Source organism: Dysidea avara, chromosome 4 (genome assembly GCF_963678975.1).
Source record: "Dysidea avara chromosome 4, odDysAvar1.4, whole genome shotgun sequence".
Lineage (NCBI taxonomy): Eukaryota > Metazoa > Porifera > Demospongiae > Dictyoceratida > Dysideidae > Dysidea > Dysidea avara.
The window spans coordinates 18473427-18496744 of NC_089275.1; the positions used below are offsets into that span (position 1 = coordinate 18473427).

General features: G+C 38.9%; 2 protein-coding genes across 2 annotated transcripts; one reads left to right on the top strand and one right to left on the bottom strand.

Annotated features, from left to right (window-relative positions):
• The first annotated feature begins 14161 nt into the window (after positions 1–14161).
• LOC136253233 (uncharacterized) lies at positions 14162–19283 on the top strand. The gene is made up of 10 exons (XM_066045861.1): positions 14162–14812; positions 14863–15012; positions 15063–15240; positions 15769–15926; positions 15978–16148; positions 17278–17539; positions 17812–17996; positions 18069–18168; positions 18894–18974; positions 19041–19283. Exons 6-10 carry the CDS (start codon positions 17286–17288, stop codon positions 19228–19230), a joined length of 810 nt encoding a protein of 269 aa, XP_065901933.1. The 5' UTR covers positions 14162–14812; positions 14863–15012; positions 15063–15240; positions 15769–15926; positions 15978–16148; positions 17278–17285; the 3' UTR covers positions 19231–19283.
• Positions 19284–20333: 1050 nt separating this feature from the next.
• Positions 20334–22744, bottom strand: LOC136253957 (uncharacterized). Its single transcript, XM_066046613.1, has 2 exons — positions 21486–22744; positions 20334–21424 (listed from the first exon to the last, which is right to left on the bottom strand). Exons 1-2 carry the CDS (start codon positions 22623–22625, stop codon positions 20492–20494), a joined length of 2073 nt encoding a protein of 690 aa, XP_065902685.1. The 5' UTR covers positions 22626–22744; the 3' UTR covers positions 20334–20491.
• Between the last annotated feature and the right edge of the window lie 574 nt (positions 22745–23318).

Below are 23318 nucleotides of genomic sequence, written 5' to 3' on the forward strand. Positions count from 1 at the left end.
TGTGCCTTTTCGGGTTCCGAAGAGTGTCTGCCTTCTGCGCTTTGCCTTTCCTTTTATCTTCAATTACGGATCGTCTTCTTCTTTTCCAGTCACGGAGGCGTTAATAATTCGTATCGACACTTTCCTTAGAGCAGCCGTATTCGGACGCCACAAAACTAATAACGGATTCCGTACTGTAAGGGCAAGTAGATGCCTGTATAGCAACACTTGCAAAGCGATCAAACAGCCTAGTGAAGTAAGAACACACTGCCACGCCCTTATCAATCAGAGCGCGCGCTCGTACTTAACGATCAGTGGACCACGCCCATTATTAATGGTCCAGCTGTAACTAATTGTAGAAAACAGGAGATAGAAACCCTGCATGCCTTTCAATTTAGTAATTGAGCAGCTTGCATAAAGCAAGCAGCAAGATCGAGATACTCTAATAGAGCAGTCAGTGCCAAAGATCAATAATAGCTATATACCTATACCAAAAAAAGTTAACAAACTAGTGAATTTAAAAATTGTTAATTTAGAAATGGAAGTAGGGATCAAGCGATAAAAACTACTGAAACAAGTGATTTGAATGATGGCAACTATTACAACATAGCTTTGTGGGGAAATCCCTACTTTGGCATTGAACATATATGGTGACGTGGTGAGATGCCAATGTAAGGATTTCCCCACAAAGCTATGTTGTAATAGTTGCCATCATTCAAATCACTTGTTTCAGTAGTTTTTATCGCTTGATCCCGAGGGTCCGCCACGCTTTAAATCTAACTTATCCGAGATTCAAATCTCTTGGAATCCCCATGCAATCTACAAGAATCTTCTCAAATCTCTGAATCTCTGTGAAATCTGCAAAATCCATGGAATCTTTAAAATCTTCCTAATCTTAGTGACAATCTTTTACAATCTTTAAAATCTCGCTGAAATCTTTGAATCTGAGACTACCACAATCAAATCTTAATCTTCTTGTTAGTAAATTTCAGTAAACGTTTGGATATTTTACTCAAGCTTTTACTTGTTAACACGTATTCTTGCGGCTGTCTTGCACCTAGGCCTGTTCGTCCACGTGTACTGTGCGATTATTGGGTTCTTGCAGTCTACGTATATTGCCAGAGATATAGCCAGTTGTTCCGCCTGAGGTTGTTTCTTCTTCGCAACGCCTTTAGCTACTTGACGAACTCGTTGGGACAAGCTAGTTAGTGACCCCATAGATAATATATACCTTACCCGGGATTGGAAACCGGACACACTTCAATACAAAAATCGCGAGCCGTCAGCATTGTAATAATTAACACTTTCGCTTTGATATGTAAGGTTTCACCTCGCCGATGGAAGAAAGGAAAAGAACGGGTAGATAAGCTACTAGTTGTGAACATGAAGAGGATTTACCGTGGTGGTAAGAACAATACTGTTGTATTACTTGCATACAATCGTCAAAATTTTGAACAAATAGCGTTTGGCGTGGTTTATGCAAAAAATGGCTTTTTAGTCGTACCCTCGACTTTTGGGGTTCGTAGAGCAGTGTGGGAGCGATATTTTTCGATGTAAACTACACTGTTTGAAAGCTGAGACATTAGCGGACAAAATCATGCAACTTAAAACCCTTAGTTTTACCGTTTATGCCATCAAATTGCAGCGCAACTGCGAAACATGCGATTTTGAGGTATTAAGTTTTGAGGCCTACAGGTCATTTTCTAAAGACTACTAACTTTCTTTCTTAAGTATTTCCTGTAATTCATATGTATACAAACAAAATAGGATAGTTTCAAGGCTGCTGACTTGTACTGATGTAGGCGAAATCCTTGAATCTTCAAGTGAATGCAAGTATTTCCTTTTCAGAACTGTTGCATGCTTTATTATTATGCATATAGCTATAGTTTGCACTGGATTTTTTGCAGATGAATGATAGGAGAGGTCACAGAAAGCTTAGACTTCATAGTAACAAACACTGGCAGCCTAAACCTAAGAGGCTACCAGTTTCAATTCCTTTGAGAGATGTGTCAGTGCTGAAGGTGTCTCTGCCTTTGTGCTCATTTGTTGATGCACCAGTCAGGTCTTTGGATATATTGCACAGTAGACTGAAACAGTGTAATGGCATTCCTTCAGGTATAGTGACACAGTGTGTGCAGATGCTTAGCTAAAGCATTCCTTTTACAGGGTGGATTGATACAATCCAAAATGCAGAATTGAGAATATTCTAACTGGGTTATTTTGGGTAATCACAAAATAAAGTTGTGTTATGCATAGCATTGCAAATGTTAATAATATAATATACTATAAGCTGCTATCATACAAGTCTCTACGTAAGCTTTTTGACCGCTGTGTACTCTTTTTTGCTGACTGCTTAAATTTCTCCATCCAAAAGCTCGCATATGAAAATCCACGGATAGCCACATAAAGCTGCACTATTTCCTTAAGAAGTGCACTATGTACCTCCTTCTCACCAATCTCGAAATCTGCAGTGAAAATCAGCCAATAAAATTCAATATCATCACTGGAGATAACTTTTTCAACAATCTCCTCTTTTTTTCCAGCTGCTGGGTTGCTGCCAAGTAACATTTTTAGGCATTCTCTCACTTCTTCTATTGCAATAAACAATATAAATGTTGTTTCTTTAACATACCATAGCCCACCTCTATCTAGTGCTAATGTCCATTCTTCAGAACTAGTGCCACATTCACTATGTTCTTCGAGTGTGTCCTTTGTTAAAGCCATCAGGCACAATACCATCTCTTCCTTAAGCTCATGTTTACTGCGTTCGATTTTCTTACGTAAATGTCTACAAACATAGCCAGCAGCATAACGAAGAGCATTGCCTTCGCATTTTGTTACAGCTGGTGCTGGATCAACCTTGGTTTCAGCTGTACACCCTGTCACAACATGATCACCAATGTATCCCCTGAACAAAATATCAGTTAAATGCTGATACAGGATAGGTGTAGCAGCCACATTAGCGGAGTCCAAAAAATTTACCCAGTCCTCTCGAAATTTCTCTGAAGAGCGCAACAGAAAAAAGTTTCTCCAAAGTTTCTCACGATTGCATGATTTCTTTTTACAAGAGCTCATTGCCTGTTTCAGGTCTTCTGACAATTTCAAAACAAATGTTGTAAAACAGTTATTGTTGGCAGCATCAAGACACCAGTCCAACAGAATCTGTGCCGCTTTTCTTGCTTCAATTGCTTCTGAGGACATTATTTAAAATGAATCATCATTCAATACGCTTCTGAGTGCTTCCACAAAAGCATCTTTTGCTTTGGGACCTGCATTGAAAGAAAAAGACAGGTATGGTATAGCATAGTAAGGTATATATTATCTATGGGTATAGCTAATGAATGGCTACATCAACATAACTTGCACACAAACAAGGCCAGGCACATCAGTGATTGAACGTTTAAGCCGCTGTAAAAATGCCCAAATTTTGCTACCAGCGCTGGTTGTTTATTGTTAGCTATAATGACAACGAACCAGCATCGTCATTTCCATCGGATTCTCCGCTCTTCCGCTTCGAGCTCTTCTTTCTAGCACGAGTTCCAGCATTCGCCATTTTATAAAACACGGACTGAATTACGGAATTACGTTACACTAAACTCGCGATACTACAACGCTGAGTGAACTTGTTGATAGGTGTTGATTGCCTCCGTTTCCAATCCCGGGTAAGGTATATATTATCTATGGTGACCCTGACTCGGATCTTTGTTAGGTGAGTCTACATACTGAATTCACACCTGTGAAAAGAGTGAGCATGGTGCATGTACGGATTCATATTGCTCCTGACATAATAGCCAGGATAAAACTCCAATAGCTAACAGCTACATCTCTTTAGTGAGCTCTTTGGCTAAATCAGGAGTAGCTATAGCACGTCTCGTCAATATTCACATTCTTGAAAATCATCATGCAGTAATTATAATCAGCACATCTCAATCTCTATATTCTAGATATAGTATAGACCTCGATATAGACTAGCCAACCTTCATGCAGCAAATGAAAAGTTTAGCTACACATGTGGGACCCCTGCTTTTAGTGATATGAGTAGTGATATTTGCTATGTAGCTTATTTGTTATCCCACTCATATGGGACCTCAGCTGTGAAGGCTACTGAAAGCCTTTGTCAGTATAGGGAGTCAGAGACATGCTGGCAAGAGGAATACAGAGAAGACTAATAATCCCTGCTATGGCTCCATAAACATAGGCACATGTCTTGATTGTATGTGGCTGTGGATCAAGTCACAACACGGCTGGCTGGAGTCTCTGAAATCTTAAGGTTTTGGTTACAAAGAATTTACATGTTTTTGAATATTCCTGCACTGGTATCTTGTGCCAGCATCCCACAACATTAAGCTCAGGTATGAAAGCTTAGTCCAATTATAATTAGCTATGTAGCAACATGCACTATATAATGTGTAAGCTTAACTCTACCATGCCAGCAAGTAATGTGTCCAAATGATATCATACTCTTAGCTGAACAGATTCGAGCAGATTAAATTACTATCTCGTCTATTATTGTTTAGTGAAAGATAACAGGAGATGGAGCAGCAACCTCAGGAACTATCCACTACCAGTTTGGAAGTTGATATACTTGCGCTGAATGCATAAACGCATCTGATACCTTGAAATGCATGAATGCATCTGATGCCTTCGCTTAGCTGAGTTCATGTACGTATGTATATACATACAATTTACAATACACGCACAAACTTTAACAAGCATGCTAGCTAATCATTTATATCTCAATGGGTCAATGTCCATATCACTTTGCTAACTCAGGTAGACAGTCTCAAAGACAGTTGCACTATAAGTTATATTATATATAAGTGTGGAATCTATGTGTGGTATCTTTGATATCATATTATTCCACATTTGCTGAAGTCACCTACACCATTGAAATGCTGAAGTTCCTGTACACAATTATCGAGACAATTATGCAGTCCAACTGTCAGCAGTTGCAAGAGATGTCTAAATAATGATATAGCTAAAATGTACACAACTTGCATGGACATGGCAAAACATGATGATTTTAGACATATTATTTGATGCATACAGTACTATAATACAGCTATACATGTGCGGCATGAAAATCTATGGCAAAGTAGTAGTTAATAATAGTATAATTAAGCTTTGCCAACTCTAGTGTGAGATTTACTGAGCTTATGTGTGCATGCAGGGCTATTTGATTCGATTGAATGCTTTAGCTACAGTGACCAGCACTGAAGTAGTTTGCTATGTCACTATCTTGGTTGCTCAGTACAAATGAAGTATGTACAACTCAAGATCTAGGCATTTTCTCATCACTACTGAGATCACTACAAGGAGAGCTAGCTCTTAGTCATGATTACTTACTATGTGAGGTAACTGTATAGATGCATTGGGAACAGTTCCATTAGCTATAGGCTAACTTGCTACGTGTCAGCGGGCAAAGCCGCCAATTTAACTAGGCAAATTAGCCACATATACTAAGCTCTATTGCTGGTAGTATGCAGTATTGCAATAGCTAAAGAGTAGCCTCTTCAGTAGACTCGTACCTTGACTCATACCAGGCACAGAACACGGCTCCACAACACTACAACATATAGTATTTAAAAGTATTTCAAATCTTAACTGAAATCTTAAAATCTTGTAAAATCTTTTCAAATCTCAGTCAAAATCTTGAATCTTTCTTAAGATTTCTCAAATCTCAAATCTAAGTACTGCGTTACGAACCCCTCGCTTGATCCCTACTTCCATTTCTAAATTAACAATTTTTAAATTCATTATTTACAGTGACGTCATGGGCTATCCTTGTTTCGCTGCGCGTAAACTTTATGGCCTCGACAGGAGGAAGATTTCGCTGTACCTGTAACCAGCAAATTAGTGTTTGTTGTTTACAGCTGGGTTAGTTACCACCTACACTAATTGGAGGCTGGACTGAGTAGGGACGCTGGAGAGCAGTAAACAATAGCGTAAGAAAATTCAGGTTCAAAGGTGAAATATGGGGTTTCAAAACGGTTGTGCAAATTTCCTGAAGAGACAGAAAGTGTAGCATTGTTTCTTTGCTGCTGTTTACACCACTTGTAGCAGCCAGAGTGTAATAGGCTAGCTAGATATTCACTGCTTCGCTGTATATTTCCACTACTTCGATAAAACTTCAGAAAACAGGCACTTTCTTGGGCGCGCCTTTTTTACAGCAAAGGTGTTTTTGGGGTGGATTATTAGCTAGTGCGTACCTGCCATTGTCACCTGTCGCAAACACTATTTCTCCCAGTACACACAGACACGCTGTGTTCTTGTTCAGTACACAACGCAACACAATAAACAATATAAAAGGAATGTCCACGCCTACGAACCGGCCTTCAAACAAACCAGAGAAAGCCAAACAGCCACTCAACAAGTTTCCCAATGTATTGGCGCACCGTAACTAGGATAGGAAAATAATTTAACTTGCGTTTCCAATCCAGTAGGAACGCATACATTATCTATGGTACCATTGTCTGCACATGTCAGTTTGTCACAAATTTCTCAACACATCACACAGTAAAAACAAACTAGTGAACGTCACTACTAAATGTAGTGAACGTCACTACTAAATGTAGTGAACGTCACTACTAATGTCTGCCACAATACTCACTATTTTGTGTAGTGATGTTCACTACTAATTTTGTAGTGAACGTCACTACATTGACCACCAAGTAGTGACGTTCACTGCAAAAAGTAGTGAGTATTGTGGCAGAGCAATTCACTACTAAATTTTTACAGTGCAGTCTGACCGTACTATTTTACAAATCCCCAACACAAGTCCATTACTATAGCTATGCATAGGGCATAGCAAGCCAAATTTGACAAGAATTTCATACGGAAAACTGTGTACAAAGATTTTTACTCAAGATCAATTACTCTAATAGAGCAATCATTCACGTTAATCAAATGAAAATATTTTACATGAAAATATATATCAGAAATATTTTACATGAAAATATATATCATGAAATATTTTACATGAAAATAAAGTGAATCATGGTAATTAGAGATTGTATTTAAGGTACTAATCGCCAGATTAATTTATGTTTCAACATTCATAAGTATGCAACATAAAAGTGTAAGTTTTGTAAACTCTATGCAGGTAAACATACACATATAAAATCTTTGGTTGGTCTATACCACCATGCAGATCTAGACTTTTATTATTATTATTATTACTATCATTATAGCTTTACAGTGGCCAGCACTGAAGGTCTGACAGCAACATTTTGAAATGCCTGGGTAAAGGCATGTTTAGTTCAGCTACTTAGTTGTAGTACTGTGTGTATGAAATGCAATTACAATTAAGAGATTCAACTGCAAAACAATAATATTTATTAATCTTAACAGAGGTGCTATAATGACATGCTGCATAGACAAGTGGTAAATGAATGCTTTATAAAGTCCCAACAACTACATATAAATTTTATTATTATAATTGCTCATGGGGGATATTTGTAACTAGTTAATATTTTGGAAATATATCATGGAATTTATAATTTAATCAAAAACAGCCAAGCTGTAAAAAAAGGTGTGCGACCCTTGAAAAGGCTGTGGTGAAAAAAGATGTGAAACCCAAGGTGGCGGCCAAGAAATGGCTGTGATGGTAGGTTAATGGTAAAAAATTTAATAACGACAATTCAGGTGAATTTTGTGCCGCTTGGGGCCGCACACCTTTTTTTACAGCTTGGCTGTTTTTGATTAGATTTCACTTCTTTTTGTATTTGTATACCCCAAAGCCGGCCTATGGCCAGCTTGGCCAGCTTTGGGGCCTTTTAACCTATATTACCACAGGAAAAAGAAAAAGATGAAGCAAATTTTAGAAACACTTTAACTCATTCTGATTTTATCAGTAAATGTACAAATTATATATATAATGCATATATTTATTACATGTCAAATAATCCCCACAGGATAATTTGCAGCTGATCTCTCTACTGGTTGACTTGAAATGTAGCTGAACTCTCTACAGGGTGATTTGCTTGTACGTAGATAAACTCTTTACAGGATTCTCTCTACAGGGTGACTTGACTCTAGCTGAACTCTCTGCAGGGTTATGTGTTTGTAGTTGAATTCTCTACAGGGTGATTTGTTTGCAGCTGAACTCTCTACAAGGTAACTTCTTCTAGCTGATCTGTCTACAGGGTGACCTGTTTCTAGCTGGTCTCTCTACAGGGTGATTTGTTTGTAGCTGAATTCTCTACAGGGTGATTTGTTTGCAGCTGAACTCTCTACATGGTGGTTGCTTTGTAGCTGTACTCTCTACAATGTGACTTCTTCTAGCTGAACTCTCTACAGGGTGACTTGTTTCTAGCTGATCTCTCTACAGGGTGACTTGTTTCTAGCTGAACTCTCTACAAGTGATTTGTTTGCAGCTGAACTCTCTCCATGGTATAGCTGAACTCTCTACAAGGTGACTTCTTCTAGCTGATCTCTCTACAGGGTGATTTGTTTCTAGCTGGTCTCTCTACAGGGCGATTTGTTTGTAGCTGAATTCTCTACAGGGTGATTTGTTTGCAGCTGAACTCCCTACAAGGTAACTTCTTCTAGCTGATCTTTCTACAGGGCGATTTGTTTGTAGCTGAGTTCTCTACAGGATGTTTGTTTGCAGCTGAACTCTCTACATGGCAGTTTCTTTGTAGCTGAACTCTCTACAATGTGACTTCTTCTAGCTGAACTCTCTACAGGGTGACTTGTTTCTAGCTGATCTCTCTACAGGGTGATTTGTTTCTAGCTGGTCTCTCTACAGGGAAATTTGTTTGTAGCTGAATTCTCTACAGGGTGCTTTGTTTGCAGCTGAACTCCCTACAAGGTAACTTCTTCTAGCTGATCTTTCTACAGGGCGATTTGTTTGTAGCTGAGTTCTCTACAGGATGTTTGTTTGCAGCTGAACTCTCTACATGGCAGTTTCTTTGTAGCTGAACTCTCTACAATGTGACTTCTTCTAGCTGAACTCTCTACAGGGTGATTTGTTTCTAGCTGAACTCTCTACAAGGTGACTTCTTCTAGCTGATCTCTCTACAGGGTGATTTGTTTCTAGCTGGTCTCTCTACAGGGCGATTTGTTTGTAGCTGAGTTCTCTACAGGATGTTTGTTTGCAGCTGAACTCTCTACATGGCAGTTTCTTTGTAGCTGAACTCTCTACAATGTGACTTCTTCTAGCTGAACTCTCTACAGGGTGACTTGTTTCTAGCTGATCTCTCTACAGGGTGATTTGTTTCTAGCTGGTCTCTCTACAGGGCAATTTGTTTGTAGCTGAATTCTCTACAGGGTGCTTTGTTTGCAGCTGAACTCCCTACAAGGTAACTTCTTCTAGCTGATCTTTCTACAGGGCGATTTGTTTGTAGCTGAGTTCTCTACAGGATGTTTGTTTGCAGCTGAACTCTCTACATGGCAGTTTCTTTGTAGCTGAACTCTCTACAATGTGACTTCTTCTAGCTGAACTCTCTACAGGGTGATTTGTTTCTAGCTGAACTCTCTACAAGGTGACTTCTTCTAGCTGATCTCTCTACAGGGTGATTTGTTTCTAGCTGGTCTCTCTACAGGGCGATTTGTTTGTAGCTGAGTTCTCTACAGGATGTTTGTTTGCAGCTGAACTCTCTACATGGCAGTTTCTTTGTAGCTGAACTCTCTACAATGTGACTTCTTCTAGCTGAACTCTCTACAGGGTGACTTGTTTCTAGCTGAACTCTCTACAGGGTGACTTGTTTCTAGCTGATCTCTCTACAGGGCAATTTGTTTTTAGCTGGTCTCTCTACAGGGCAATTTGTTTATAGCTGAATTCTCTACAGGATGCTTTGTTTGCAGCTGAACTCCCTACAAGGTAACTTCTACTAGCTGATCTTTCTACAGGGCGATTTGTTTGTAGTTGAGTTCTCTACAGGATGTTTGTTTGCAGCTGAACTCTCTACATGGCAGTTTCTTTGTAGCTGAACTCTCTACAATGTGACTTCTAGCTGAACTCTCTACAGGGTGACTTGTTTCTAGCTGATCTCTCTACAGGGTGATTTGTTTCTAGCTGGTCTCTCTACAGGGCAATTTGTTTATAGCTGAATTCTCTACAGGATGCTTTGTTTGCAGCTGAACTCCCTACAAGGTAACTTCTACTAGCTGATCTTTCTACAGGGCGATTTGTTTGTAGTTGAGTTCTCTACAGGATGTTTGTTTGCAGCTGAACTCTCTACATGGCAGTTTCTTTGTAGCTGAACTCTCTACAATGTGACTTCTTCTAGCTGAACTCTCTACAGGGTGACTTGATTCTAGCTGAACTCTCTACAGGTGATTTGTTTGCAGCTGAACTCTCTACATGGTGGTTTCTTTATAGCTGAACTCTATACAAGGTGACTTCTTCTAGCTGAACTCTCTACAGGGTGACTTGTTTCTAGCTGATCTCTCTACAGGGTGAATTGTTTCCTGCTGAACTCTCTACAAGTGATTTGTTTGCAGCTGAATTCTCTACTTGGTGGTTTCTTTATAGCTGAACTCTCTACAAGGTGACGTCTTCTAGCTGATCTCTCTACAGGGTGATTTGTTTCTAGCTGGTCTCTCTACAGGGCGATTTGTTTGTAGCTGAGTTCTCTACAGGATGTTTGTTTGCAGCTGAACTCTCTACATGGCAGTTTCTTTGTAGCTGAACTCTCTACAATGTGACTTCTTCTAGCTGAACTCTCTACAGGGTGATTTGTTTCTAGCTGAACTCTCTACAAGGTGACTTCTTCTAGCTGATCTCTCTACAGGGTGATTTGTTTCTAGCTGGTCTCTCTACAGGGCGATTTGTTTGTAGCTGAGTTCTCTACAGGATGTTTGTTTGCAGCTGAACTCTCTACATGGCAGTTTCTTTGTAGCTGAACTCTCTACAATGTGACTTCTTCTAGCTGAACTCTCTACAGGGTGACTTGTTTCTAGCTGAACTCTCTACAGGGTGACTTGTTTCTAGCTGATCTCTCTACAGGGCAATTTGTTTCTAGCTGGTCTCTCTACAGGGCAATTTGTTTATAGCTGAATTCTCTACAGGATGCTTTGTTTGCAGCTGAACTCCCTACAAGGTAACTTCTACTAGCTGATCTTTCTACAGGGCGATTTGTTTGTAGTTGAGTTCTCTACAGGATGTTTGTTTGCAGCTGAACTCTCTACATGGCAGTTTCTTTGTAGCTGAACTCTCTACAATGTGACTTCTTCTAGCTGAACTCTCTACAGGGTGACTTGTTTCTAGCTGATCTCTCTACAGGGTGATTTGTTTCTAGCTGGTCTCTCTACAGGGCAATTTGTTTATAGCTGAATTCTCTACAGGATGCTTTGTTTGCAGCTGAACTCCCTACAAGGTAACTTCTACTAGCTGATCTTTCTACAGGGCGATTTGTTTGTAGTTGAGTTCTCTACAGGATGTTTGTTTGCAGCTGAACTCTCTACATGGCAGTTTCTTTGTAGCTGAACTCTCTACAGGGTGACTTGTTTCTAGCTGAACTCTCTACAGGGTGATTTGTTTCTAGCTGGTCTCTCTACAGGGCAATTTGTTTGTAGCTGAATTCTCTACAGGGTGCTTTGTTTGCAGCTGAACTCCCTACAAGGTAACTTCTTCTAGCTGATCTTTCTACAGGGCGATTTGTTTGTAGCTCAGTTCTCTACAGGGTGATTTGTTTGCAGCTGAACTCTCGACAGGTGATTTGTTTGTAGCTGAACTCTCTACAAGGTGATACTTCTAGCTGATCTCTCTACAGGATGACTTGTTTCTAACTGAACTCTCTACAGGGAGATCTGTTCATAGCTGAACTTTCTACTGGGTGATTTGTTTGCAGCTGAACTCTCTACATGGTGGTTTCTTTGTAGCTGACCTCTCTACAGGGTAACTTATTCTAGCTTATCTTTTTACAGGGCATATTTGTTTGTAGCTGAGTTCTCAACAGGGTGATTTGTTTGCAGCTGAACTCTCTACATGGTAGTTTCTTTGTAGCTGAACTCTCTACAATGTGACTTCTTCTAGCTGAACTCTCTACAGGGTGATTTGTTTCTAGCTGATCTCTCTACAGGGTGATTTGTTTGTAGCTGAACTCTCTACAGGTGATTTGTTTGTAGCTGAACTCTCTACAAGGTGATACTTCTAGCTGATCTCTCTACAGGATGATTTGTTTCTAACTGAACTCTCAACAGGGTGATCTGTTCATAGCTGAACTTTCTACTGGGCCATTTGTTTGCAGCTGAACTCTCTACATGATGGTTTCTTGTAACTGAACTCTCTACAGGGTGATCTGTTCGTAGCTGAACTCTCTACAAGGTGATTTGTTTGCAGCTGAACTCTCTACATGGTGGTTTCTTTGTAGCTGAACTCTCTACAAGGTAACTTCTTCTAGCTGATCTATTTACAGGGCATATTTGTTTGTAGCTGGAGTTCTCTACATGGTGATTTGTTTGCAGATGAACTCTCTACAATGTGACTTCTTCTAGCTGAACTCTCTACAGGGTGACTTGTTTCTAGCTGATCTCTCTACAGGGTGACTTGTTTCTAGCTGAACTCTCGACAGGTGATTTGTTTGCAGCTGAACTCTCTACATGGTGGTTTCTTTGTAACTGAACTCTCTACAAGGTAACTTCTTCTAGGTGATCTTTCTACAGGGTGATTTCTTTGTAGCTGAACTCTTTACAATGTGACTTCTTCTAGCTGAACTCTCTACAGGGTGACTTGTTTCTAGCTGATCTCTCTACAGGGTGACTTGTTTCTAGCTGAATTCTCGACAGGTGATTTGTTTGCAGCTGAACTCTCTACATGGTGGTGGTTTCTTTGTAACTGAACTCTCTACAAGGTAACTTCTTCTAGGTGATCTTTCTACAGTGTGATTTGTTTGTAGCTGAATTCTCTACAGGGTGATTTATTTGCAGCTGGACTCTCTACAAGGTGACTTCTTCTAGTTGAACTCTCTACAGAGTGATTGATTATTTTGCAGCTGAACTCTCTAAATGATGGTTTTTTTGTAGCTGAACTCTCTACAAGGTGATTTCTTCTAGCTGGTCTTCTCTACAGAGTGATTTGTTTGCAGCTTAACTCTCTACATGGTGCTTTCTTTGTAACTGAACTCTCTACAGGGTGATTTGTTTGTAGCTGAACTCTCTACAGGGTGATCTGTTCATAGCTGAACTATCTACAGGGTGATTTGTTTGCAGCTGAACTCTCTACATGATGGTTTCTTTGTAGCTGAACTCTCTATAAGGTGACTTCTTCTAGCTGATACAGGGTGACTTGTTTCTAGATGAACTCTCTACAGGGTGACTTGCATGTAGCTGAATTGTCTATCAGATTAACTGTTTGTAGCTGAATTCCGTACAGAATATCTTGCAATGTGATATAATTCTATAATGGAGTAAGTTATAAACGTAGCTGAATGCTCTATTAAGGTGACTGTTCTATTAGAGTATCTCGATCTCGCATTTGCTACACGTAGTTGCCTTTCGGATCATAATTCAGTGGTTTGTAATCCGATTCTTCTGTACTACTGCAAGGACTTTCTATGATAATTATTCCAGCTACATACTGATTGTCAGCTCATTGCTCTAAGCGGTTTGCCTGGTAGATGTGAAAACTAATTGTTTTTTTATTCACAATAATCGATCGCGTAATTTTGACACAGGTTGGGTTTTGTGTCATATCTCCATGGTCTTTATCTCAAATACTTTCAAACCACAAAAAGGCACTCCTACGATGGTTACTCCATCTACATATCAATTTTCAACTCATTCCTCCAAGGGGTTTACCCTGTAGTCGTGACAGACCTTCGACCTTATTTTACGCACATAATCGGTCATAACTCCGTGAATGTTCATCGGATTCCTACCAAAGTTGGTACTGAGATCCGCCTTAATGAGCCCTTCAAGTGTGCCAATTTCAGCCCTATCCGAGTACGCATTCGTGTTTTATGGCAGATTTTGCGAAGTGTGCGAAATGAAGAAGAAAAATACGAAGAAATTAAAACGAAATGTTGTTCGCTCGTATCTCGGAAATGGCTGGACCGATTTTCTCCAAATGTGGTATGTAAACTCCCATAACTGGCCGGCACGTCTGTAGCAAATTTGGTTCCAATCGCATAAAGGATCACAGAGCTACATAGGTGTGAAAATTGCGTTTTCTTTCTTCCTGTTAATATACTCACGGTGTGGCGCGCCGGCTAACCCACATGTTTTTGAAGCGCACAGTTTTGAGCCTACGTTTCGCTATTGGTGTGGGATTTCTTCTTGTACTCGTGTGTTTTTGAATGAGAGTTCTTATGACACTTTTCGTGGACACTGCACCCGAAAGAACCACAACTGGCAACACAATTTTACCCCTACTATAGAAGACCCAGCTGGCATGAGCACCTCTACTATCACAGATACCGATTGTGAAAGCACCCAAGAAGCCGACACGGATGGTACTCGAGAAGACACGGATGGTACTCAAGAAGATATGGATGGTACTCGAGAAGACACGGATTATTATTATTAGCACTTTACAGTGACCAGCAATGGATGGTACTCAAGAAGATATGGATGGTACTCGAGAAGACACGGATGCAATTGCTACCTCTCATGATTTAAGCGATGTTGTGGCGGAGGCACATGATCCCGATCAGTCAACTTCAAATTTGTTGCTTTGTAAAGACGATGTTAAGACAGCTGCAGCTAAGTTTATTCTCACTTTAAAGGAAAAGTTTAAACTAACACAAGTGTCACTTGATTATACTGTGAAGGCAGTAGAAGAGTTAACTTGCTTTCTAACGAGTCAGATTCAGGGCACCCCTCTCCATTTGATGAATTGAAGACTGAACATCAGCAAACTAAGTTTTTCAAAGAAAACTTTGGACTTGTTGTAAGTGGGCATATTTCAGAGTAGCATGCATTTATTTAATTCCTAAGCAGGAACCAGTGTCTTATGAGCTAGGCACTTCATTCAGGTACCAGCAGACTGGCGCAAAGCGACGACTGGTAGAAGTGCAGGAAACTTGCCAGTATGTTCCACTTCTGCAAAACTTAGAAAAACTGTTGAATAACCAAGATGTTTATCGAGAGGTATACTTTGTGTTTGGAAGGTATGTACTTTGCATTTGTTTGTGTTTTAGGTTACTCAATCACATGCAAGAGATGATGACCTTATTGGTGATTTTTGTGATGCCTCCTTATACAGCACTCATCCACTGTATACTAGTAGTGATCAATCCCTTAGCTTCAATTTATCATCTACTATGATGAAGTTGAAGTGACCAACCCCCTTGGATCCTACAAGGGAGCATAAACTATGTAAGCCTTACAGAATTGTCAATTGTGTAATGTCAGCAATGACTTAACTATTAAAACCCTTTAAGGACCACCGCCGGTATATTACATCTGAACTAAGCCTTTCTTTCATTGAAAGCCCACCGACGTAACATTACATCCAAGTGTATTGGCAGTAAACGAACGGCTATAACTCCACAACACTTCAAGCTACAAGGCTTAAACAAAGGCCATTTTATTTGCCATTCAAATGTAATCTTTTTGATATACAAAGCCGATATGTTACATAAACTAAAATCAAAAAATATTTAGTACAAACCTAAAAACTAACCTTGAGAGTAGATTGATATACAAGATTACGTAACATTGATAAAATGGTGGACATTTTTTCAACTAAAAAAAAGATTGCTCCCCAGTGTTGAAAACTCACCTTGTTGTTTGTAAAAGGTTAGTTGTATAGTGAGACATTGCATACATTTCTATGGTCCTTAAAGAATTTTGTATGCTTATCAATATGTTGTTCTTGGTATTATTAACACATTTCACTTGCAGCACTATTCTATTACACACTGGGTAATATTCACCCAAAACACCGCTCAATTCTGAAGACAGTACAATTGATAGCTGTCGTCACTTATCCACTTTTAAAAGAGTATGGATATGAAGCTGTTTTGCAGCTTTTCGTAAATGACATGAATAAGCTCAGAAAGGTACTTTCGTGTATGTTTGAGGTTTTAAAATATTTGTTGGTTTGATTGCAGGGAATTTTGTTAACAATAAACAATAAAGAGGTCCCTGTAAAAGGTGCTGTTTTAGCCATGCTTGCTGATACTCTAGCTGCACATTCAATTGGAGGGTTTAAAGTTGGAGTTGGGTGGTCACTTCGAAAATGCAGAAACTGTTTGACCACTAAAGAGACGATGAGTGTTAAAGTAAGTAAATGTTTTTTTTGATTGATTTTTTTAATACCAGCCCTATGGCACGCACTCTAGAGTGAAAAGCTTAGCCTATAGTTGGAAAAGCAAAACAAGAGTCCTATTGTCCTATATCAAGCTCACTGCTTTTTGTACTGGGAAAATAATTATCCACAAACGTTTTCTGCTCAAAATTTTGGATGAATGGCAATCCGGAAAATATTTCCTTTGTTGAAAATAACCTGCTATAAGGTACTGTACTGTAGTTACTTTTTAGTAGCTAATGGTTGAGCTATTTCATTTTGTCTTGTAAGTAGCTATGGCACAAGAATGCATCAAATCAAAGGCATCACATTGAGCCAACTCACCTAGAAGTTTCAGTGCTTGTCAATGGCAGTTTATATTTGTACTAATGATTGCACTAGTTTAATACTTATGCACTGTATATTTTATGCAAGGTAGGGGTAGTTGTGCATGGTCATTCCGGTACATGTTTCTGTGGATTGTATCTCATTCATGGAAAGTGTGCTTAGTGCCATAAAAATGTAAATACAGCCCGCTTATCCTGCTTATCTCTTTGAATTTATGCATTCAATTCTTTACTTACAGTTTCAAGAGAACATGTTTGTTCTAAGAAACCCAGACAACTACGATTGCCATTGTTCTCTTCTCACTGGAGTGTTAGCTGAAACAGACTCAGTAACATATGGTGTAAACTATAGAAGTGTATTAAATAAGTTGGATGACTTTGATGTTGTGATGGTCAGCTACCTCAAGATATGATGCATATCTTGTTAGAAGGAGTAGTTCCTTATACAATAAAAGCCATGCTACAAAGCTTTGTATGTGAGAAACGCCTCTTTACTATTGACCATATTAATCAGAAACTCTTAAGTTTCAAATTCAGCCGATCTGAATCCAGGAATAAACCATCACAATTATCTCCTCACATTCTACATGATGGTGGTAACATCAATCAATCAGTTGAGACGTGCACTTTGCAAGTGGTGTTATAGAGTATTCTGTATACGTAGTCCTATATTTACAAACCATTTGGCTTTTGTATATATTTTATGCACTACTTAGAACCCTTTCAGTTGATCATTAATTTGTAATATTAAATTATTGATGCTATTCTTCTGTTTAGCTAGCCAAATGTGGAATTTTGCTGTGTATTTGCCATTGATGATCGGAGAATTAGTTCCAGAATGTGATGAAGAATGGGAATGCTTTCTTTTGCTTTTAGAAATACTACAAATTTGTTTGTCCTCTGTTTTTTCAGCTGATTTAGTGGAGTACTTAGCATTCTTAATTGAGATGTACTTGTCTTCATTTTGCGAATGCTATTCCCACAAGAAAATTTTGCCAAAGCAACACTACTTGACCCATTTTCCATCCCAGATTTTGAAGTGAGCATACATTATTACATCTATGCTTTACAATATAAAATGAAGTGAGCGCCCAACTTTCAATATTCCCTGCAAGTGTCAAGGTTAAAAAGTTTATTTGTGATAGAGATGGTGCTTATTAGTGTTGATAAGGTCAAGTCTTTGTGCTTTACCCTATAGAGGAGTCAGTTATATTCCTTGTTGCATTGCTGTTGGATACTCTCTGCCATTTATATTGAAAGCTCTTGATGCAAAGCATACAAGTGTTTACAATTACATGCACACATATGTAGGTTAGGTCCTCTTACAACATCGTGGTGTATGAGGATGGAAGCTAAAAACAGTTATTTTAAAAGGATAGCTCAGCAAGGAAATTTTAAGAATATTGTCCTAAGTGTTGCTCAGCGTCATCAGAAACTGATGTGTGCTCTCCTACATGACAATGACTTCTTTGATAAGGTGATGAATAAATCAATCGGTATGTGCAGATAGCTTGAAGCATTAATAATAATTTATTGAAGTGTATTTATGTATAATTTTACTCTTGTAGCTCAATGCGAAAGCTCCCTTTCAGCTGAACCAAATTGGATTAAGGAGCCATTAGAGAATTTTCTGGTTGCTCATAATCTACAGCAAACAACAGTAACAAGGTAAAATTTATACAACATTTATGTGTAAGAGCTATAATAGTGCTTTAGTCATTAGATTGTGTACAGGCGTGTAGTGTATAGTGTGTGTGTGTGTGTGTGTGTGTGTGTGTGTGTGTGTGTGTGTGTGTGTAGTGTGTGTGTGTGTGTTGTGTGTGTGTGTGTGTGTGTTGAGTGTGAGGTAGCATAATGAGGTTGCCTGGTGTGCCAACTTGCTGTTGTTGTTTCCTTGAGCAAGAAACTTTACTTGCATTGCTCCAGTCTATCCAGCTGCTAAATGGAGACCTCATGTTACGTGGGGAGCTGCCCACCCAATGGATGTCTGATATAATTTGGGAGAGGTATCAGTGTTCACATAGTAGGTGAATGACCAGGTGGGACTTCAAGTGCCCACACTTTTACCTGTCAGACACGGTCCAGCCTTCTGCAGGATTACTAGTGTTGCCCCTGGAGTATTTGCTTGCTAGCACCTGACGGGTATTCCGGTTCTGTTTCACTGGATAGGCGTGACTGCGCTAGTGGCAATTAATGCTTTGTGTGTGTGTGTGTGTGTGTGTGTGTGTGTGTGTGTGTGTGTGTGTGTGTGTGTGTGTGTCAGTGCACATAATGCTTGCATGCATGTGCGTGCATCTACTTGTAGATTTGTTTACTGTTAAAAGTATTAGCATAAAGCTTCCAATGTCTTTACTTCATGGTGAAAGGTTATTGAACTCATGCACATTATTTAGGGTTGACTGGATAGAAATGCAAGGCAACGAGTACTGTGTAGATGATGTGATTTGGGTTGGATTTGAAGATGAGCTACCAAAGTTTGAGAAGATATATGGAATTATATTGATGATGTCACATATGTTTTTTACTTTGAACCTTTACAGAACTAAAGGAACTGATCATTATCACAATTCCTTTTTAGTTCAAAAGTCAGCTAAATTTATTCTAAAACAAGTAACAGAAGACAGTGTATGGATGGGCAAGCAGCATTCTCTTGAAACTCATCAGTTGAGTTCATGTGAACCAGGGACGTTTCACATTGTAACCAAGTATTTTATTTCAAATTTGGTTTAGTTTATTTCTTTGTACAGGGAGCAATTTTTTTTTCATAATATCAAATTGTTTTGCTATTTCTATATCTAAACAGCATTATGTGATGTAACAAAAGTACTTTTGTTGTATTGATGTTACCAATCTGTTAGCTTGACAAAAGGTTTTTGTTAGCACTTTTGATTATTCAAGTATCATGGTATATTTTGTTACTATAACATTTATATTTGTCGCGACAGCAAAAGTTTGTTATCTTGACAAAACATTTGTGTATTTAACAGTTTGTTGGTGTGACAAAATATGTTGTTTTGACAAATTCGTTTTTACAGTGTAGCACATCTAAGGAAAGCCTGGACAAGGTTGACTTGAACTTGCAGATTATTCCTGAAAATGTACATGTGCTCTTTCTCTATACATCACAAGTATTCCATGGTAGCAATGTCCTTTTAGTCAGGGCATCAATCATCATAGCATTCACAACAACCATTGTAATGACAATAGAATAAGTCCATAGAACAGTACATATAGTTATATAAAGTTAATGATACAACTGAGGCCAAGATTGAATTATATGGAGCACATGCATGTTAAATTCAGAACAAAATTCAAAACAAATCATAGAAAAAGATACATGGCAACAAACATATTAACTTGCCATTGGGGTATTAATGCAGTAAAAGTTAATACTATATTTGAATAGGACAGCTATTAATAGCAACTGTGTACAGCTACAACAAGTTTATAATGAATGAAACATTCATTTTGCAGAAAATATCACTGCTTGAAGGTTCTTAGTTTACTAATTTGTTAAGATGCCTTACTGTAGTTATACTGATAGTAAAGTGTCAGTAAACTTAAGTATATGGAACGTAATTATTTTACTAAGTTTTAAACTCTCAGTAAAACATCAGTGAATGCGGGTTTACTGAAAAACTACTAAAATAACAAACAATTAACTGTTCCATATACTGGGGATATACCACTGTAGTAAACTAAGATACTTCAAGCAGTGTATCATCCAGTACAGAATCTATCAGCAGTGTGGTTATAGCAAGCAATTAATTAAATTGCAGTGGCCTTTACATGCAATAGTATTTCACAGAATTTTAATATACTGTACCATTAATTTGACATAAATATATTATAGTTATGCTATGACAAGAGCTTAATAAGAACACTTGCACTATTAGTAACTACATGTGCAGTGTTTTGTACATATCAATAGTAATTTAGTGCATGCATGACTGTTATAAGGATGAATGGTATAAGTTAATGTTGGTGGTCACTACTGGAATGATCCTATCCAAACTTTGTTATACACATTAACTTCTCTGTTGTTAGTCAATCCTCCAATCATTACTAGCTTGGAATCATTGTTACACACTACAGCCATTGTAGCTAATGGCAGTGGGATAGTTGCAGTGAGTGTCCATGTGGTAGACATAGAGTCAATAGTAAAAACTTCATTAGTCAATATTATTTCATCATTTTTGGTGCCAATTGTCTTTGCTCCTCCCAATGCTAACAAATATTTGTTATTCAGAGCAACAGCACTTGAAGTACCCCATGATGCATCTGCAAAACATTGCCATTTTAATTGGTATACTAACAAAGTATCAAGGGATGCAGCATATACTGTTGTAGAGAAATCATCATCATCAGTGCATCCACCTAATACATACAGCATGTCACTGACTATGACCAATTCGGGAGAAAATAGTGGTTGAGGGAGATCATCACATTTAAACCACTGGCCAGTAGCACCATTGAGTAGTTCAACAGTATTGAGGACATTTTCATCATCATCACCACCTCCGATCACTATCATGATTGATTGGTAGCTGGTAACACCAACATTAAATCTTTCTTTAGGCATCTTTCTGTAGACTTTCCACTGGCCACTGTCAAGCACATATATCTTGTTAATGGCTTTGTTATCAGTATTCACACCACCCACAATAAGAAGTTTACCCATCAAAACAGTTAGGGAAAACAGTGAACATGGTGTGTCAATGGTGTCCCATTTGTTAGTGGTTGGTAGGTACACATCCAATGTATAAAGTCGACCATCATCATTAGCACCACCTCCCACATAAATTGCTCCATTATGCACCACAGCTTTGTGTCCTGATCTGGCTACTGGTGCTGAAGCTCCTTCTTTCCACTGGATATTATTTGACCCACTGAGCAAGTCCGGTATGAATGATTCTTGCTGTTCCTAACAAAATTAATTAATATCACATTTAATATGTATACATTATTACTTTGTACTGCCAAACCTGTGACTGTAGTGACAGTTTCATCTCAGCCAACCATGAGAAGGGATCCATCCCATCACGAGTGGACTTCTTGCTATACTCTTCCTTCATCATCTTGATCTTCTCTGATAATCCTGCTGCTGTAGGACGTAATTCTGGATCATCATCCAAACATGACACAGCTAATGGTTTCAGGTCTGCATCAGTTCCAATCATCATGTTTATGTACTGCTGACGTCGCTCTACTTCTGACAACATTATTCGTGTCTTTGTCTTGGGATCAATTTGTTTAATGGCTTTAGGAGTAGGCCATTGTCGGCTGGTGACATGGAGGATCACTCCACCGAAAGAGAACACATCTAATGGTGGCCCATATACTGGCTTATCATCTAATGCTTCTGGAGGCATAAACACACCAGTTCCTGGAGTTTTAGTCAGTGTCTTGCTATTTCCAGTCTTCATTACCTTTGCAACGCCGAGATCTGTGATTTTTGCTGATTCAAGATGACAGCTTACCAGTATGTTATTAGGAGATAAGTCTCGATGGACAATTGAAGGACTGTGACCATGAAGATACCTCAGCCCTAGAGACACATCATGTAGTACCGACAGTTTCACCATTAATGGAATATTATCATATTTCTCCACCATGGACGTTACACTCTCCTGCATCTTCTCCATCACCATAACAGGCAGTCCAGTCTCATCACTTGAAGGATAATATATTCCGAGGAATGACACAATGTTTGGATGACGTATAGTACTCCAGAGATGGCACTCCTGTAAGAAGTCATCTTTTATTTTAGCTGCTTCTGCTGGGCTAGCTAGCTGGAGTAGTAATGAGTGAACTGCTTTACCAGCGCATAACTTTCCATCATATTCCACTTCAGATACTTTTCCATAGGCCCCTTTACCTAATGTCACTCCGGTGAACTTCACTCGGGATCTAGGAATGGTGAGGTTACGTAGTACTTCGGCTACTGCCAACATTGTAATAAAAGAGTGGGCATCAATTCGACGTCGCTCAAAATCAATTATCTCTCGTCTGAAGTACCTACAATCTTCGTTCTGACGGCGTAAGTCACCTATTATCGAACGGTGCCTATTATTGAACATAAAAATAACGTAACGTATTCGGAAGTTTACAATTTTATTCCGCATACTCGTAAGGTGTTTATATGGAGAATTCCAATAGTGTAGCCTATTCTTAATGAGCTTTCCATCCTTTAGAGTTTATGTGTGGACATCACAGCAGCCTTGATACTCATTACCGCTGACGAAGAAATGAAGAAAAAGAACACAGGAATCGCCGTGAAAGAAGTACAACTCGAGCGTGACTTTGGCGGCGGAATTGGGCTGACTCGAGCGCGTACGTAAGGGATACGCCCCCTTTCAACTCGAAGCGATAGGCTATTCCTGGCAGTGTACGAGGCCTGCACCGTTGTTTTTCAGTTGCGAAATGCCTGAAAGCCTCAAGGGGAAGGTAGTCTGAGGAAAGTCACCACACCAGTATTTCAGTCCGCCGAAAAGAAACCACCTCAGAGCAAAGTTCACCTGTGCAGAAGTTTAATACAGACTTCATTTTACTTTTACTTCTTACTGCTTTTACCGTTATTAAACGATTTTGCTCACGTGGGTGTGTACGGACAAACATAGGTAGATAGGTAGACAGATAGGTACACACACACACACTTTTACGAATACAATTTCAGTAAACCAGGCGCACGCCTGGTTTAACAAACACTACAGTTAGCTACAGTTATAAACAAGACAGTACATACACAAAATAATCATTACAGAAACTATTAAAGTGACAGAAACTATTATTATTCCAAGCCATACTAAGGTGTGAAA